Source organism: Rhinatrema bivittatum, chromosome 6 (assembly GCF_901001135.1).
Source record: "Rhinatrema bivittatum chromosome 6, aRhiBiv1.1, whole genome shotgun sequence".
Taxonomy (NCBI): domain Eukaryota; kingdom Metazoa; phylum Chordata; class Amphibia; order Gymnophiona; family Rhinatrematidae; genus Rhinatrema; species Rhinatrema bivittatum.
Genome location: NC_042620.1, coordinates 143,782,043 through 143,801,048, shown reverse-complemented (window position 1 = coordinate 143,801,048; position 19,006 = coordinate 143,782,043). Strand labels below are relative to the sequence as shown.

At 43.6% G+C, this 19,006-nt stretch overlaps 1 protein-coding gene across 2 annotated transcripts in view; it reads left to right on the top strand.

Annotated features, from left to right (window-relative positions):
* The window catches only part of NEMP2 (nuclear envelope integral membrane protein 2), an 81,297-nt gene that overhangs the window by 29,607 nt on the left and 32,684 nt on the right, over positions 1-19,006 (top strand). For both annotated transcript variants that reach the window (XM_029606032.1, XM_029606033.1), the window contains exon 4: positions 538-610. In XM_029606032.1, the coding sequence (XP_029461892.1) occupies positions 538-610 (73 nt within the window). The remainder of the gene's footprint in view (positions 1-537; positions 611-19,006) is intronic.

Here is a 19,006-nt window from a genome sequence, read left to right as displayed (position 1 = left end):
CTTAGAGAAAATGAAGTTATGTATCTGTAACCCTCCCACCTCTCCTTGGAGTTGGTTTCTCCAAATCTTAAATTTATCAGGGACTGAGGAGCCCTGCAGGGAATGCAGAGAAGTGGCTAGGGTTGCACATACTCAGTAGGGCATTTTCAAAGTTTCTAGAAGCTTTGAAGTCATAGTTCTGTGCCTGGCTCCATCTGATGATGTCACCCATATGTGAGAACTGACATCCTGCTGTTCATCGGAGAACCAAAAGTACAGGTAAGTAACATCACTTTATTGCTGCCTGAAAGCCTAAATAAAACCCCTTCTTAAGCCCTTCACTGGCCTTGCCAAGCTGTCCTACATACTCTCCCACCTCGAGGCTTCACAAAGTTTATGGGAGTGGGGAGGAGGGTTCCTTAATCTCATGTTGAGGTTGTCTGGTGAAGAGCCTGCTTCCAGAAGATCACAACGCATGAAGTGGCTGCTGAGGTGAAGACAGGGACTTGTCTACCGGTCACTATTGGCAAGTAATTTTTTTTTTTTAATTTCTTGCAGAGTTCGATATAAAACTCTTCCTTCTGTTTTGTGCTGGAATCTTTCTATTCTGTTATGCTGATGCTTTAAGTAGGTAAGTACTCATTTTTTAAGTCTTTTTCATCGAGATTCACCGAGTTTCTCTTTCTCAGACATTTGTATCATATTACCTGGAAATATTTATTCTTTTTTTTTTAGTAACAGTTCAGTCTCATTTAGCTTGTGATATACCTAGTTCTGGGAGTCTTAATGTACATATCCCTTGAAAGTCATTTATCAAATTTTCCATAAAATCACAAATAGGGTACAGAACAAATGTCATGGGAATAATACAATATGCAGATCCTTTGATCTTGAACAATTTCCTTTATCAATCTTAGAATGATCTTGGGTGTGTCTCTGGAGGTTGGGGAGGTGTTAACTAGGCTTGGTATTAAGCCTGATAGCCATCTGACTATGACCTCCCAAATTTCAGCAGCAGTTAAGTCATGTGTTGCTATTTGTGTATAATACGCCAGCTTTGCCCATATTTATTAATATTAACGTCGCGATTACACCAGGCGCTGTTACAGAGGTACAGAGGGGCAGCCCACTACCATCGGGCACTTAAAGAAAACTACATCTTGTGAGAAAAAGACAAAAAAAATAGTAAAAATGAACTGAGATGTTAAAAGAGAAAATCAGCGATGTGAAGACTCGCCCCCCCCCCCCCCCCCCGATGTCATGACGACCAGCCAGCGGCGACCCGATTAACGTCGCGATTACACCAGGCGTCGCGTGCCGGGCGTGACAAAGGGGTTTTCCCCTTTGTGCTCCCCTTCATGCTAACCTTTGTGCTCCTTCTAATATAATTATATTTATGTTTATGTTAATAATTTAACTTTTATTAATGTTATTTAGCTTTTTGCTTTGTTTAAAATTATTTCATTATTGACGTTTAAATGTATTAGACTAAGGAATTTTACTTCCTGCTCATTCTGTTTCATTGTAAACCGGTTTGATATGCATTTTATGCAGGAAAATCGGTATAAAAAAAACTTTAAATAAATAAATAAATTTAGCGTATTCTGACTTAGATACAATTCATTCTTTTGTGATGACTAAACTTGATTACTGTAACTCCCTATATTGAACTCCTGGTGCAAGTCTTAAAAGGTTACAGTTACTTCAGAACACTGCAGCTCGACTTTTAATGGGGGACAGAAGGTATGATCTTATTACTAGTTGCCGTGGAAATGAGATTGAAATTTAAGACTCTTTGTCTCGTTTTTAAAGTGTATACCTAGAGACCATCCCGGATATTTGGCTAAAGGATTAAAGAGGTATGTGACAGATAGGAGGACCCTTAGATCTTCACAGCAGGGGCTTCTCAGTTTCCCAGTTCTAGCCATGATGTATCTGACATCAGCAAGAGGTCAGGCATTTAGCTACTCCAGCCCAGCATTATGGAATACAATTCCTGTAGAATTGCGAGAGAAAACAAACTATTTCCAGTTTAGACAAGAGGCCAAGGCGTGGCTTTTTTTTTATCTGGTTTTTGGTAAGGAGGGTTGAATTTGGAATAATAATTAATATGCTGCTCAAAAATATGGAGGTGGATTAGGAATTAATGCAGGTGGAGGTTCATATTCAGTCTCTATCTGGCTGCACCACTGAATACATCCAGCTAACTAATGGTTAACTGGATAAGTTTATCCATCTAACTTTACATCTGCCCAATAGCAGGTCTAGCTTATTCAGCTAACTTAACCAAATAAATAGCTCCGCTCTGGAGTGGCTCCATCTAGTCCCCCACTTAGCCAGCTGAATATTTAGCCAGATAAAATTATCCAGCTAAGTTGCGGCCACAGAACGTGGTGGAATGTTGATCCAGCACCATTTATGTGACTGGGATCAAGTCAGCTCAGGACAATTTTGAAAAATGACACCGACCAGACCTGGGACTAGGGGTGCCTCAGGCCCTGACACTGGATTGTTTTTGGAATTTGGAGGTTAGGGAGGGTCGGGGAGGGTTGTTCTACATTAGACCCCCAACGAGCTTTTGAACTACTTGGGGCATCCAGGTGGGGGTGGATTAGGGGGGTCCCTATTCCCCAAGGGGATTTTGTTTTATCATGGGGATGTTGGGAGGAAGGGGAAACCTGCCAGAACATTATGGTATTGAAAGTGGGGTACACTTTATTGAATTTGACAGGATTGGGAGACCATCATCACGTGAACGCTTCATCTATTATTTTTACTTGGCATGTTGTGGCCACCTCAAGAGACAGTCCCAGAGTGAGAAGGAGGATCAGCTTTGACACACTCCGCTCCCCCCCCCCCCCCCCCCCACACCCACCTTTTTACAATTTGTTTCCAGCGATAAACGAGTGAATGAGCCATGCTGATTGGGTGCAACGTCTCCCACTGGCGCAGATCAGAATCTTCTTTAATAATAGAGCTTTTTGTTCTGCTCATGCATGGGAGTTCCCACGTGCGTACCTCCAGTCGTCATCAATGGTTTAGTTCAGTTGTGTTTTTATTCTGCATTGCACGTGGACACGAAGCTAAGTAGCAACCCTCAGCTTGGGACTCCCAGATCGGTATGGCTCTTTCACTCACTTATCGACAGAAAAAAGCAAGTTTGCTTACCGTAAACGGTGTTTTCCCGTAGATAGCAGAGTGAATGAGCCATGCAAACCCACCCACCTCCCTGGTAGTCTCGGAAAACTTGGAAAGACATAATCCATTCTTTGCATACCAACTGAACTAAACCATTAATGACGACTGAGGTATGCGTGCAGGAACTCCCACGCATGAGCAGAACAAAAAGCTCTAATATTGGAGAAGATTCCGATCCGCGCCACTGGGAGACGTTGCACCCAATCAGCATGGCTATGGAAAACATTGTCAACGATAAGCAAACTTGCTTTTACTGGTCCTGTGTTTTGTTTTTTTTTAATTTTAATTTTTTTAATTTTGCTTGACCCTTTAAATCTAATGCGGGAACCTCGGGACCCACTTTAGGGTCCTGAGGCTCCTGTGTGAGATTAGCAGTTCATCAGGAGGTAGTGTTAAATTAACACAGATGACCATTTTCTAAGTTGGCCGCTTTCATTTATTAACATTAGATTGCCTATTTATGGGGGACATTTCTCACCATACCACTGTGCTGTGAGTTTCCTTGGCCTGCAATTTTCAGGCATCTCTGCCAGCAGCCGAGGGTCCTGAGGCAGCCTTTTGGGATTTAAGCGGCCGACCTGAGGCATGCTGAAGCCGCACACCAAAAGAGTGTGCCTCTTCTAGCCATTTTTTGGGTGTTAGAATGGGAAAAAAATGAAAGGGGAAATTTATTTTTCATTCCCTTGCCTTGACATCCACTTAATGTTCAATGGATCAGCATGTCACCCGACTGCCTGTGCAAGCAATTGATTCTATTTTGCCAGAATCGGGAGAAACATCCTTGAGTGTAGATGATTGTACACCACCGCCAATCCCCAGTCACTCTGCGGAAGGAGAAGAGGTACCATCATCAAGTTTTATTGAATGTGGGTTATGGGTTTTTTTTAAAGATGTGCAAGGGGTTTATGTGAATGAAGTATTCCCACCTTCAACTGCATCATCTGTTAGTACAGAATCAGTTGTTCAACTTTTACAACGAGACCAGTTAAGTGAAGTGGGAGCTGTGTCGCAGGTTCCGATTCCAGCTGCTGTGTGTTTGTCACCTGCTCAGAAGGGTTTTGTTGTTGGGACAATTGAAAAGCCAGAAAACATAACTCTTAGGGACATCTGGAAGGTGGCTTCCAGGACGGAGTATTCACTCTCCCAATTGTGTGCTTTCTCTGCGGGAGTTTCCAATAAGTTAAAGGATCTAGATCATAGGATGGACATTATGGAAGGGAATTTTTTGGCTATTAATAACTTTGTTAAAATATTACAGTCCTCTATGGCATCTAATGTTAAAAATTGTTTAATAATGCATTATAGAATTGAAGCTATTGAAAATGCAATGAAAAGTAAAAACTTAAGATTACTAGATTTTCCTTAATCTAGGTTTATGTCTGCATTTGAATTATTTAGGGAGTACATATATGGTGTTTTACAGCTGACCCAGGACAAAGATATTAAGTTATCAAAGTGTTATCTCCCTGAGTTTAGAAGAGAGGTAAATCCTGAAGGGAGTTTAAATTTGCTTGCACCTATAGATAGTTCTACTTTATCTGATTTCCTTCAGAATTCCCAGGATGTAATTTCAACTACCGGTAGGGCTACATTGTTAGTCTCCTTTATGTCTGATATGGATACGGTGTTAATACTTAAGCAATATTTTAAATATAAGGCTGAAGTATTCTTTGGACAAAAAATTCGAGTGTTTCCTGATGTATCCTGAGAAACAATGTAGGAAACGTTTTCTGTCCCTTGAACAGTGTATGGTTCTACTTGGTGCTATTTTCTTTTTAAAGTGTAAATGTTTAGTAACCTACCAAGGGAACTTCTTTGTGTTTCTAGATTGTTCTCATTTGGAGACGTTCCTTAAAGATAAAGCACCTATGGTTTAACATCTAGAATAGAAGCATTTGTTACTGAGGCGGTTTGTATTTACATTATGCTCTATTGGGATGAGCAGCATGCTCGTATTGATGAAAATTGTTTCTTCATATGTTTTTCTTATAATATCCTCCTCAAAGAGAACTAGTACTTATTGATGTTTGTATATAATTACCTTGTTTATTTCTTCGTTGTATGTTTTTCGTCGTTATATTCTTTTTGAAGGATATAATCAATAAATATAAAATTTGAAGAAAAAAAAAAAGATTGTCTATTCATGAGCTGCTTTGCATGGATTTGTAAAATTCATGCATGCAAAGCAGCTCATTGAAATGGGGAGAGAATCTGAGCAAGGCTATGCAAAATATTGCATATATTGCATCATTTATAGCATATATCATGATATATGCTATTTAATATATGTTCAAGCCCTACCACAGTTTGATATATCTCCCAATAAGATTGTGAGCCCTCTGTGGACAGGGAAATATCTATAGTATCTGAATGTGATATGCTTTGAAATGGCTGAAAGGCAGAATATAAATATCAAATAAATAATATGTGATGACATCATTCGATGGCGCCAACATGGATCCAGCTCTCAGAGTTCAGTGAAGACTTTACTGAGTATGCACACCTGCTGCTTCATGAGCCCCTCAGTCTGTTCTGAGCTTCGGCTTTAGCAAGGTAGTCAACTTTCCAGAGAGGCAAATATGTATTAAGTGTGGCTTATTCATCCTGATGTCTAAAAGGAACCCCATTTGTAGGTAAACAAGTTTGCTTTCTCTGTTAACAAGCAGGCATGAATTAGCCATAATGCATGGATAGTACCAAACTGAGGGTTATATTACCGAGCAATCACTTAAATTCAACTTGGACCCACCAGATGGAGAGTAGATTATTGGGTGAATAGGCTAGATAGAACTGCTTGTACAAAATTAATATATAAGAACATAAGATTTGCCATACTAGGTCAGACCAAAAGTTAATCAAGCTAATCCAGTGGCCAATCCAGGTCACAAGTACCACGCAGAATCTCAGAGGGTAAGTAGATTCCAAGCTGCTTATCCCAGGGATAAGCAGTGGATTTCTGCAACTCCTCCTGAATAATAGCTTATGGACTTTCCCCTCCAGGAACTTGTCCAAACCTTTTTTTTAAATGCAGCAACACTAATAGCTTTCAGCACATCCTTTGGCAACGAATTCCAGAGCTTAACTATGCATTGAGTAAAAAAAAATATTTTCTCTTGAATGTACAACTTAATAATTTCAATGTGTGTCCTCTAGTCTTTATTTTTTTTTTTTAAAAAGTAAACAACCAATTCATGTTTACTCATTCTACTCCATTCATTATTTTATCTCTATCATATCTTCCCTCAGCTGTCTCTTCTCCAAGCTAAAGAATTCTAACCTCTTTAGCCTTTTCTCATAGGAGAATCATTCCATCCCCTTTATCATTTTGGTTGCCCTTCTCTGTACCTTTTTTCTAATTCTGTTATATCTTTTTAAAGATGTGGTTACCAGAAGTGTACACAATACTCTAGATGAGGTCGCCCCATGGAGCGATACAGAGGCATTATGATATTCTCTGTTTTATTTTCCATTCTTTTCCTAATAATTCTTAGCATTCTATTTGCTTTTTTTGGTGGCTGCTGCTCCTGAATACTGAGCAGAAGATTTCACCGTATTATCTATGATGATGCCTAGATCCTTTTCCTGAATGGTGACTCCTAATGTGGAGCTTTGCATTATGTAGCTCTAATTTTCATTAATCTTCCTTCACTTTGCACTTGTCCTCATTAAATTTCATTTGTGATTTGCATGCCCAGTCTCCCAATTTTGCAAGGGTCTCTTGAAACTTAAGAACTTTGAATAATTTTGTATCATGGACACATTTGATCCTTTAGTCATTGTTTCCATTTCCAGGTGGTTTATAAATATGTTAAAAGGCAGCGATCCCAGAACAGATCCCTAGTGTACTCCATCATTCACCTTTCTCCATTGAGAAAATTTACCATTTAGCCCTACACTCTGTTTTCTATTTTTTAACCAGTTGGCAATCCACAATAGGACACTACCCCCTATCCCATGACTTTTTAATTTCCTAAGAAGTCTTTCATGAGGGACTTTGTCAAATGCTTTCTGGAAATCCAGATACCCTATATCAACTGGCTCATCTTTTAGCCACATATTTATTTATGCACTCAAACAAATATAGCAGATTGGTGAGGCAAGACTTCCCTTGGCCAAATCCATGTTCGCTTTGTCTCATTAAACTATGTCTATCTATATGTTGAGTAGTTATGTTCTTTATGATAGTTTTTACCATTTTGCCTGGCACAGACCTCAAACTCTCTGGTCTGTTTCCTGGATCATCCCTGGATCCTTTTTTAAAAATTCATATTACATTGGCAATCCTCGAGTCCTCAGGTACCATAGACAATTTTTAATATAGTTTACAAATTACCAATAACAGGTCCACAATTTCATGTTTCAGTTCTTTCGGCACTCTGGGATGATGCTATTGAGTCCAGATAATTTGCTACTCTTTAGTTTGTCATTTTGCCCTATTACATGCTCCAAGTATACTGAGATTCGTTTCAGTTCCTCTGTTCAAAGTTGATGATTTATAATTTCTGGCATTTCACATCTTCTTCAATGAAGACCGAAGCATAGAATTAATTTAATGTCCACTGTGGTCTTCTGATCTGTAAGTGCACTCTTTACCTCTTGATCATCTAATGGTCCAGCTGTTTTCCCTCACAGGCTTTTTACTTCAAATGTACCTGATAAAGGTTTTACTATAAAATAGTGTTTGCTTCCACGGCAAGCTTATTTTCTTTTCAAATTCTCTCTCTGCCTTCCTTATCAATGCTTACATCTAACTTGCCAGTGCTTATGCTATTTCTTGTTTTCTTCCTTTGGATCCCTTTTCCATTTCCTGAAAGATATTTCTTTTAGCTAAAATAACTTCTCACCTCTCCTTTTAATCATGTCAGTTGTTTAGCCTTCCTTCTGCCTTTTCTAATGCATGGAATTCATCTGTTCTGAGCTTCCAAGATGGTGTTTTTATGTTTAAATATTTGTATTAATTTTCACAAATAACCACACTTGCATGTCACAAGGCAAACACTTCAACAATGAGAATACAATACAAAAGGAAACTTGGCGACATATGCCTAACGAGATGGTATTTTTAAACAATGTCCATACCGGATGTAAACTCTTAACCTTTGCAGTTGCTACTTTCAGCTTTTTCCTAACCATTTTCCTCATTTTATCATAGTCAGCCTGTTGAAAGTTAAATGCTATCCTAGTAGATTTCTTTAGTGTCCTCTCTCCAGTTAAGTCAAATTTGATCTGGGCATGCCGTCCACACAATAGTGGGATATGAAGATGTGAACAGATGACCAAGAAGCAGATTTACAAATGTCTTCATTAGAAGTGGCTCTGAGATAAGCTACTGAAGTTGCCATGACTCTCGTTTGATGAGCCTTTACAGAATCTGTGCTCTATAAGTCAGCTAGCCAGCACATAACAGTGAGCTATAAAGTTCCCTAGCAACTGGACAGAGTTCATTTGGTAACTGCCCTTTCCAGTCTATTGGGATGAAAGAACATGAACAGTTGAGAAGTCTTGGTAGTGAGATTGAGTTCTCTTTAAGTAATACACCGGGGCTCTTGTATAGTCTAAGCAGTGCAGAGCCCATTCTTCTTTGTGTGCATATGGTCTTAGAAAGCATGTAGGTAGCACAATATAATGTTTTAATGTGGAATGCAGACACCATTTTCAGAAGGAACATGGGTGGGTTCATAGAACCACCCTATTATGAAAAAAACTGAAGATATGGTGAATATGAAACCAGAGCCTGCAGTTCACTTATTCTTCATGCCAAAGTGATAGCTATGAGAAGCACTTTCCAGGTGAGAAATCTCAGTCCACAGACTTGAGAGGTTCAAAAGGAGGTTTCATGAGTTGAGCTAGGACTATTTTGAAGTCCTAGGAGGTCTACCAATTGGAGTTCTTAAATGCCACAGTGCTTCCATGAATTTTGATAGCAAGGGGATAGAAAGAGATTGGAGCCCCTTCCACCTGCTTATGGTATGCTACAATGGCACTGAAATAAACTTTGACTGAAGACGTACTAAGGCTTCAGTATTTATTCTACCTCTTGTCCTCAGGCAAGTCCCTTGGGCCACAGGAGAAAGAATCCAGCTAGTTGTTCCTACACCTAGTGGAGAACCTCTTCCATTTTAAACCATAGGATCTTTTGCTTTGAAGGCTTCCTGTGAATTGGAGCATCCTCCACCTCTTTGGGAAGGAGTATGGAGAATACTGCTATGTATTCAACATCCACACTATGAGGGCCAGCAATGATAGTTTCGATGTCCGAGCCATCCTTTCTCCTGTGTGGTGAGAGTTGGAGATGTTCCCAATGGAACTGGAGACTGAATTGACAGACTGAAGAGAGACAGATACCATACTTGCCATAGCCAGACTGGTGCTATGAGAATTATATTTGCCTTGTTCTGAGGAATTTCTTGACAGTCCTGGCAATTAAAGGAATTGGAGTGTACACATAGAGTAGATATACACTCCATCTAACACAAAAACATCAGGAGCTGATCTGTAACTGTATAGATGTATGAAATAGGGATTCCTGACCTTTCTGTTGTCTTCTGATATAAACAGATTGATCATTGGTCTCTCCAGCAATTGGATAAGTCATCCATAATTTCTTGCTTCAGGGGCCAGTCATGCAATTATAGCACTGTGCCAAGGGGGTCTGCCAATGTGTTCTAGATCTCTGGAAGGTTTTTATTTTTATTTTAAAACAATTTATAACCTGCCTTATCCAATATTCAAGGCAAGGTACATATAAAACAAATATAAATAAAACAATAAAACAGACAGACAAGCACATAATAAAATGTATATACATAATTATCCGCTAGCAAACATCCATGGAAAAAGTGATGAATGAAATAAAGGGAGACTATCTGAAGGTATTACAGGATGTTATTCTTCGATTTCAGATGCCTACCTGAACAAATGTTCCTTTAGTTGATTCTGTAAAGTTTGTGGGGCAAGTAATGGCATCCAAGCTTTCCAGCAGAGAATCCACAAAATAGGGTCTTCTACAAAGGGCATCCTCTCAATGGTTTTGGATAGATGAGCAAGGTGTTGTGCAGGGACTTCAAGAAGACTATGATGTGCTGCCCGTAATGAATGAGTAGGGTTATAAATGCACCAGGTAGCACAGATCCAGAAGGAACTGTTATTATGTAAGAGCTTGTGTATTAAAGTGGCTATCTTATTTTTAAATGCCATTGAACAGGAAGCCAATGAAGTGATTGCAATACAGGAGTGATATGTTTTCTGATGTGGTGTTAGTCAAAATTCATACAGTCAAGTTCCACACTATTTTGAGTGGTCTCATGATGTTTCTTGGGGTTCCCAAATAAACCAAAATGCAGTAATCAAATGATATTAGTACTAGTGCCTGGAGAACTGTTCAAAAATCTCTGCATGACAATTGGAAAGTAGGTCACCTAGAGTTGGGCACTGTGGTGACTTGCCCACAACCAGATTTAGAGGGCCTCCTGGCAAAGGACATAGCCTGTATTTCTCTGCTTGTTAATGTAGAACTTGGCCATTTGATTGTCCACCTTCCTGAATGAAAGTCAGAGAAAACCCTTTGAGCATAGAAGATAGCTTGTAGCTCCAGGTGGTTAATTTGTAGATGACTATCCACTGGGGACCATGGTCCTTAGGTTCACACTGCATCTGTATGCCCCCCACCCGTTAGTGGAAGCATCAGTAGATAAAGTCACTTGATGGTGTGGAATGTGCAACAAGAGGCTTACATTTAGGACCTCCAGATTCAATCACCACTGAAGGAATGTGCTCATCCAGGGGGGGTCACTGAGATTTGATGGGATAATGACTGATAGTGTGTCAGAGGAGTGCGTAGGAGTAGTTTTAGTTAAAGTGGCTGCGAATTGAAAGAGGGCTCGGGCATTGAACTGAAGTTGGTGGATCTTTTGGGCGTAGAAATCCCTTTTAGTCTTGTCGATGGCTCCCCGGTAGGTGTGGAGGTGGGATCGGAACATGGATTTTAGGGCTGGGGATTGTTCTTTACACCATCTTTTTTCTAGTTTTCTAAGATGGTGTTTCATGGTTTTAAGTTCCGGGGTGTACCAGGGTTTCTTTTTTGTATTTGCAGGGTTGATTTCTCGGGATTGAATGAGGCAGACAGTATTGGCTACAGTATTGGTGAGTTGATGCCATGAAGAAAGAACGGAGTCGGCATCAGTGAGGTCTAGTTTGGAAAGTTGTAGGTGAGGGCTGCAATGAGGTCATCTGTTTTGCATGATCTACGGAAGTGGATTGTTTTCTTGGAGAGAGTGGGAGAGGGAGTATCCTTGATAGAGCAGGTAGTGTCAATGCGGAAATGGTCGGACCAGGGTATGGGTAGGCAAGTTGGGGGGGGGGGGGGGTCTGGTTGGATCAGGGAGCTGGTAAAGATGAGATCCAGGGTGTGGCCTTCCTTGTGTGTGCGGTTATAAATAATTTGCTTGAAGCCTAGGGCATTCAGGGATGAAAGTAGGGAATCGCATGATGAAGAAAGGGGTACCGTGTCCACATGGAGGTTGAGATCCCAGAGGATAATTGCAAGTGAGTTTATGTCCTAAGGGGCGGATTTTCAGAGCCCTGCTCGCCTAAATCCGCCCAAAACCGGGCGGATTTAGGCGAGCAGGGCCCTGCGCGCCGGTGAGCCTAGGGACTCGCGTAAGTCCCGGGGTTCTCCGAGGGAGGCGTGTCGGCAGCGTTGTGGGGGCGGGTACGGGGGCGTGGCTACGGCCCAGGGCGGTCCGGGGGCGTGGCCGCGCCCTCCGTACCTGCCCCCAGGTCGCGGCCCGGCGCACAAGAGGCCCGCTGGCGCGTGGATTTACGCCTCCCTCTGGGAGGCGTAAATCCCCCGACAAAGGTAAGGGGGAGGTTTAGACAGGGCCGGGCGGGTGGGTTAGGTAGGGGAAGGGAGGGGAAGGTGAGGGGAGGGCAAAGGAAAGTTCCCTCCGAGGCCGCTCCGATTTCGGAGCGGCCTTGGAGGGAACGGGGGTAGGCTGCGCGGCTCGGCGCACGCCGGCTATACAAAATCCATAGCCTTGCGCGTGCCGATCCAGGTTTTTAGCAGATACGCGCGGCTCCGCGCGTATCTACTAAAATCCAGCGTACTTTTGTTTGCGCCTGGAGCGCAAACAAAAGTAGGCTATTTGCGCTCCTTTTAAAATCCGCCCCTAAGTGTTTGGTGATGTATTTGATCAAGGGGGATGGGTCGTTTTCAAGGAGCCCAAGGGGGGGCGTAGATGAGGCAAATTTGGAGCATGGGTGATTTGAATAGACCAATTTCCAGTCTGTGGGGTGGGGAAGATAGGTTGGAGGGTTATACTGAGTTTCTTTTTTTGTGGCAAGCAGGAGGCCTCCTCCTCTTTCCTTGGGTCTGGGAATGGAGATGATGTTATATAGGTCGGTTGGGAGTTGGTTTATTAGGACTGAGTCTGAGGACTTTAGCCAGGTTTCAGTGAGGCGCAGATGTCAGGGCTATTGTCAGTGAGGATGTCAGTGAGTAGGACAGCTTTTTTGACGATGGACTGCGCATTTAGGAGGAGTATTGTGAATGTAGTTAGGCCGATTAGTTGTGTGAGGGGGAGGTCATGATGGGGAGTAGCAATCTGCGGTGCTCATAGCGGGTTGTGGGCTGGAGCACACATTGTGGTGGCGTAGTGCTTGAGGATGGGAATGGGATAGGACAGCATAGTGGAAGGGCAGTGAGAGAGGTGTTCTCCCTGGGAGAGAAGGCAGGAGGGGGGCCAGGAGGAGGGGGGACTGGGGGCAGTGGGGAGGGAGGGTAAGTAATGCAAGGACAGTAAAGAGTGGCAGTGGGTGGATTATGAGGGGGCGAGAGGTCGTGAGGGGTGGCACTGGGGAGTTTTGTCTGTGAATAACAATAGTTAAATGGAGGGGGAAGATACATAAGGTAAGACTAAGGAGGAGGGGAAGGGGAGGGGATAAGGAGGAAGGTTTAGAGGGGGGAAGCACAAAGTTAGAATATGGAGGAGCGTACTAAGAGGTAAGCCCCTTGGTTGCACTCCTTCGGCGCGAGGCGCCTGGAGCTAGCTAGAGTGTTTAAGGGCCTTCAGCGCTGGAAGTGAGGAGTCTGCAAGGGGTGGTCCGGTGTCATCGTGTGGTGGTAATTCGGGCCTGGGAGCAGGGTAGGCCGCTCGGAGCTAGGCTTGGGCCTTGGTCTCGGGCTCGGACCTTGATGGGTCGCCCCTGCCGAAGGCAGCAAGCTGGACAGGCGCAGGCGGTATTCGTCGGGTCGGCGGGTGCAGGATTGCTGAAAGGTGGTTGTGTGAGCTGTCCCGCGATGCTTCTATGATGTTATGGGGGCGGCACAAAGGGGCGCACTAAGGGGCAGGCCCCTTAGTGCGCACGACTAAGGGGCAGGCCCCTTAGTCGTGCTCCTTCGACGCGTGGCGCCTACAGCTCACCATCACGGCTTTTTACTAGTGTCCCTCGGTGCGCCTCGATGAAGCGTCGGTCGGAGGCGGAGTTGGTTCGCTGGAGGCCGGCGTCGAGGTGGGGGCTGTCGCGGCCTGGTCGGGTGGGAGTCGGCTTCTCGTGGCGGAGGGCGGGTGCTGAGGTGAGCTGGAGGCCTCAGATGTGCTCCGGTCGGGGTCCACGGCAAAAGGGGGGGCTAGGCTCACCGTCGCACTCCCCTGACACAGACCACAAAACCAAATGCGAAGAGCTTGTCCTATACTTTCATAAGAAAATAGAAAGCATCATGGCACGCTTCTCCCCCTCTCCATCATGCACCAATTCCCATACTACTAACCCCACCGCCACCACATCCACTCCCACCACATCCCAGGCAGTAAACACCCCTGCAGTACTCGAGTCATTTGAGACCACCACACACATTGAGATTGAATCCATCCTTAAGAAAATCAATCCTGCGGTGCATCCCCTAGACACCCTTCCCACCAAAACTCTTCTAACCATCCCTAATATTATATCCAAGCCCATCACTAAAATCATCAACTGCTCTCTATCATCCGGCACTGTACCAATCCAACTTAAACAAGCCATAATTAAACCTATTCTTAAAAAACCTGCCCTAGACCCAACTGACCCGGCCAACTATCGACCAATCTCCAACCACCCTTTCATTTCAAAAATCCTAGAAAAAATAATCAACATGCAATTAACCAACTACCTAGATGACCACCACATCCTCTTCCCTTTCCAATATGTTTTCCACAGACACCATGGCACCGAAACCCTCCTCATCTCCCTCTCTGACTATATTCTGAAAGCCCTTGACAAACGCCAATCTTACATCCTGGCCCTCCTGGACATATCCTCCGCATTCGACATGGTCAACCATAACATCCTAATAGAGCGCCTAAGAGAAATTGGCATATCTGGCTCCGCACTCTGCTGGTTTCTATCATACCTCACCATCAGACAATACAAAGTAAAAAGTGGGCTCTGTGAATCAAAACCCATTAACCTGTTGCAAGGTGTTCCCCAAGGTTCCTCACTGACCTCTACCCTCTTCAATATATATACCTCCTTCCTTTCTGCCACCTCCTATCCGGGCTCGGTCTCCCGCACTTCATATATGCTGATGACGTTCAGGTCCTCATACCCGTTACCGATACCCTGCCTAATGCCATGAAGACCTGGGAATCAGCCCTTGTCGCCATCAACTCCCTGCTCCCTGACAACCACCTTGCGCTCAATACCTCCAAAACGGAGGACCTATACATCTCACACTACGATAACAACCTCAACCCGCCCATTCCGAACACACCTCACCCCACCTCCTCCTTCCCCCAACACGTTCGCAACCTTTGCGTCACCTTGGACAATCACTACAACCTAAAAAAATTCATCAATTCTATCTTGAAAGACGGCTTCTTCAAGCTTCACATGCTAAAAAAACTGAAACCTCTGCTTCATCTTAATGACTTTTGAACAGTCCTCCAAGCCACCATTTTATCCAGACTTGATATTGCAATGCCATCCTCCTAGGCTTCCCCAAAAATGCCCTCCAGCCCCTTCAGATGCTCCAGAACGCTGCTGCACAGATCCTCCCCAATGCCCACCGACATGATCACATCACCCCTGTCCTCAAACACCTACATTGGTTGCCAATTACATCACGGATTATGTACAAATCCCTCACCATCATTCATAAATCTATTTACAACCATGACATGCCCTGGTTCAAAGAGCACCTCCGATTTCGTACCCTTGACAGACCTACCCGAACACATCACCGTGCTACGCTGCACACACCCTCGCCGAAACTAACAAAATTAAGTCTACTAGAGATCATGCCCTCTCCATTGCCGGGCGTGCCCTTTGGAACATGATGCCCCCTAGTCTCCGCCAGGAACTGTGCTCAAAAAAATTCAAACAGAACCTCAAGACCTGGCTCTTTAAACAGGCCTACACCTGAACACCTTCTCTCTGCCTCTCTGTAAATACCCCTCAGTAACTCTACCTCAAATACCCTTAATGTTCCCCCCGTCAGGTCTCGGTGAATTCCCGAACATGTTTCCTACTATACATATCCTCCTTCAGGCCATTGCCTCTAGCTCATGTACGTATAGTACCTTTTCTACTTGATTTTTATCCTGTTGCCTTATTTTGTTACTGGTTCATTGTAAAGCCTCTTGCTGCTTTGCAAAGCCTCTTGTTGCATTAAGTTACCTGTAAACTTGTATCCTCCTTCAGGCCATTGCCGCTCGCTCACGTACTTGATTTTCTGGTTGCCTCATTTTGTTACTTGTTCATTGTAAAGCTTCTTGCTGCATTAAGTTCCCTGTAAACTGAGGTGATGTTCCCAACATAACTCAGTATGTAAATATGCTTAAATAAAAAAAATAATAATAATTCTATTGGCTTTGGAGGCCCTGTAGAAGGTCCCATATGTGCAGACGAGTCAGAGGAACCATATGCACCACGGCAGCCATTTGTCCGAGAAGGACCAAGACCAACCTTGCTGACGCCAAGTCCTGTTGAAGAAGAGACCTTATCGTGCCCATCAGCAATGTGGATCTTATGACAGGGAGAAATGCTTTCTCCTGAAGTGAGGGTGTCCAGGCTCTTATGAACTGAATTCTTTAAGCTGGAAACTAGTTTGACTTGGCAAAGTTGACCAGAAAACCCAGGGACTTAGAAGAATTGTATGGTCTTTTCAAGAGATTCCATAACACTTGACTGGGCTGGACCCATCATCAGCCAATCATCCATGTCTCAGAGTACATGCAGACTTCCTGCCATGAAGCTGTGCCATCACCACCACAAGGCATGTTGTGAATATCCTTGGGGCCGCCAAGAGGCAAAAGGGGAGTACCTTATATTGGGAGTGCATGTCTTTCGCCACAAACCTGAGGAACGTCCAGTGGGTGGGTGAATGGAGATGTGTGCATAAGAGTCCTTCACACAAAGGCAGTACAATAGAAATATAAGCTTGGTTGTAGTGGAGAGAGAGAGGGAAAGAAGGGGTAAAGGAGTATGTGATAGTCTAGAGAAATCTGTGTGCCTCCTGGAAGACCTTAATGGTGCCATTGTTAAACAATTAAGTTTTTATGGCTCTCATATGCATTTGACATGGTTTGTCCTTTTGAATGTCTTTTGGTCCTCACACCTAAATGCAATTTCAAAGAAGGAAGGAGACCAACTTTACATTTTGAAGTTTAAAAGAAGTGGCTGGAGTCAGTCAGTGTGATTAATTCAGGGATCAACTATAGTACATTATCTAAAAAGAATTACTGGGCCCAGTTTTCAGGCTGAGGCAGGCCTGCTGAATTACATTGTGGGTGTGCCACAATAATGACAGCCAGCAATGTCTCCTTCCAGACCATTGCACTAGCAGTGAGACTCTGGAGTATATGTGCCAAGGCATTTCACTCAGACATAATCAGCAGTACCTTCGCACATCATACCAAATGTGTAGACCGTGCTCTGGAAAGCAAGTTCCATGCCAATGACCCAGATGGTGCCCTGGTTAGCCCCCGGGTCTGGATAAATAAATAACTTGATGCCATGGAGATCTTCTGCACCATGAAGGATGTCCTGCCTCAATGTCGAGGGGCTGGCTACAGAGGAGCCCTTGTGCCGGAAGCACCATCTTTGCTTCGGCTATGAGGGCGATGCCTCCAAAGCGGGTCCCTCGTGTCATTTAGGCATTCTTCTTGGCATTTTACTCAGCTTCTGTGCCATGCTCAACCCCTGACCTGAGTCAGATCTGGGAACCGGCTCCACAGGTTCGAGGGAGCAAGATAGGGAAGATTCCCATCTTGATTTCCTGTGCCGGGAGTCTGATGCTACCTTACTCCTAAATGTGGAACGATTCTGCTGCTCATTTGTGCTTATTTGTCGATAAGCATCCATTATAGCCTTCTGCTACCTTATGACAGGTTCTTACTGGGGGGGTTTAAAAGCATCAAAAGTACCTTGGGGCAGCAAAATCCTAAATCTGTCTCAGAGTACAGGCAGTGATAGCAGATGGAGTGAGTACCATAATGGGCATTTACCAACTACAGATGCAGGCAATAAAACTTCTGATTGCAGACTTCTTGGCCTTGGGCTTTTCCATATTCATCTAACTCTTTTTTTATTTTATTATTTTTGTTTAGAACCTTTGTTTGAGGGGCTGCCAAGGCAGCAGCAAAAACTTTAAAGAAGCAACAAATCAGTAAAAGGGCGCTAAGGCCAAAAACTAAACAATTGCAAGAGAGGGATACATCTTTGTGGTAACTCAGAGAGACTGAGGGGCTTACAAGGCAGTGTGCGCATGCAAGAATTCCCAAGCATGCTCAGTAAAGTCTGTACTGAGCTCTGAGAGCTGCGTCCGTGTCAGCACTGTCAGAAGACGTCGCCCACATTTTATACCTAATTCATGCTGAGCATCAACTTTCTCTTACATGCCAAGCCTCAAATCACAGGAAAAAAAAGTGTACATGTTATTTTTATCCTTCCTTATTTATTTATTTATTTAAGTTCTTTTAATATACCGATGCTCAAGACCAAGGTCTTATCGTACCGGTTTACAATAAACAAGGGGGGGGGGGGGGGGAAACCAGTTAACACAGGAAGCGAAAGTTACATTAAAACAGGGAAGTAGAACATGGCTGTTTGAAGAAAAGGGATAGATTAACAATTTCTATTCTAGATGTATAGAAGAGCAGGTAAGCAAGGAGCGGTTGCTTATCTGGTAAACTTAAATACAAATTTACATAGTGGAGTTCAATTGAAAAGTTAATATACGCGAGCGGTTCTAGAATAGCAGATCCTTAGTGAAGCTGAAAGAGGACGCAACCGAGGGGTGGAGGTCCTTGCGGATACCATGGGTTTCTTCAGCGATAAGCTTGGGCGAAGAGCCAAGTTTTCAATTTTTTTCTGAATGTGAGATGACAATGTTCCTGGCGTAGGTCTGGTGGGAGAGAGTTCAGTGATGTGGTCCAGCGGTAGATAGCGCTCGTTTTTCGATGGAGATGTGTATAGTGGAGTTGCTAGGGGAACCTGGAGGGAGCCTCTGTATGCAGATCTGGTTGGCCTTGATGAGGAGTGTAACTTGAGGGGTATGGTGAGTTGCAGAGAGGATTGATGATATATGGATTTGTGAATGATGGTTAGAGTCTTGTAGAGTATTCTGAAGTGTATGGGTAGCCAATGTAGTATTTTTAGTATCGGTGTGATGTGGTCCATCCTGCGAGTGTTTGTAAGGATCCTGGCTGCTGCGTTTCGCAGCATCTGAAGAGGTTTAGTGGAGGAGGCCGGGAGACCAAGCAGGAGAGCATTGCAATAATCAATTTTTGAGAATAGTATGGCTTGAAGGACAGATCTTAGTCATGGAAGTGAAGGAGAGGTCTTAATTGTT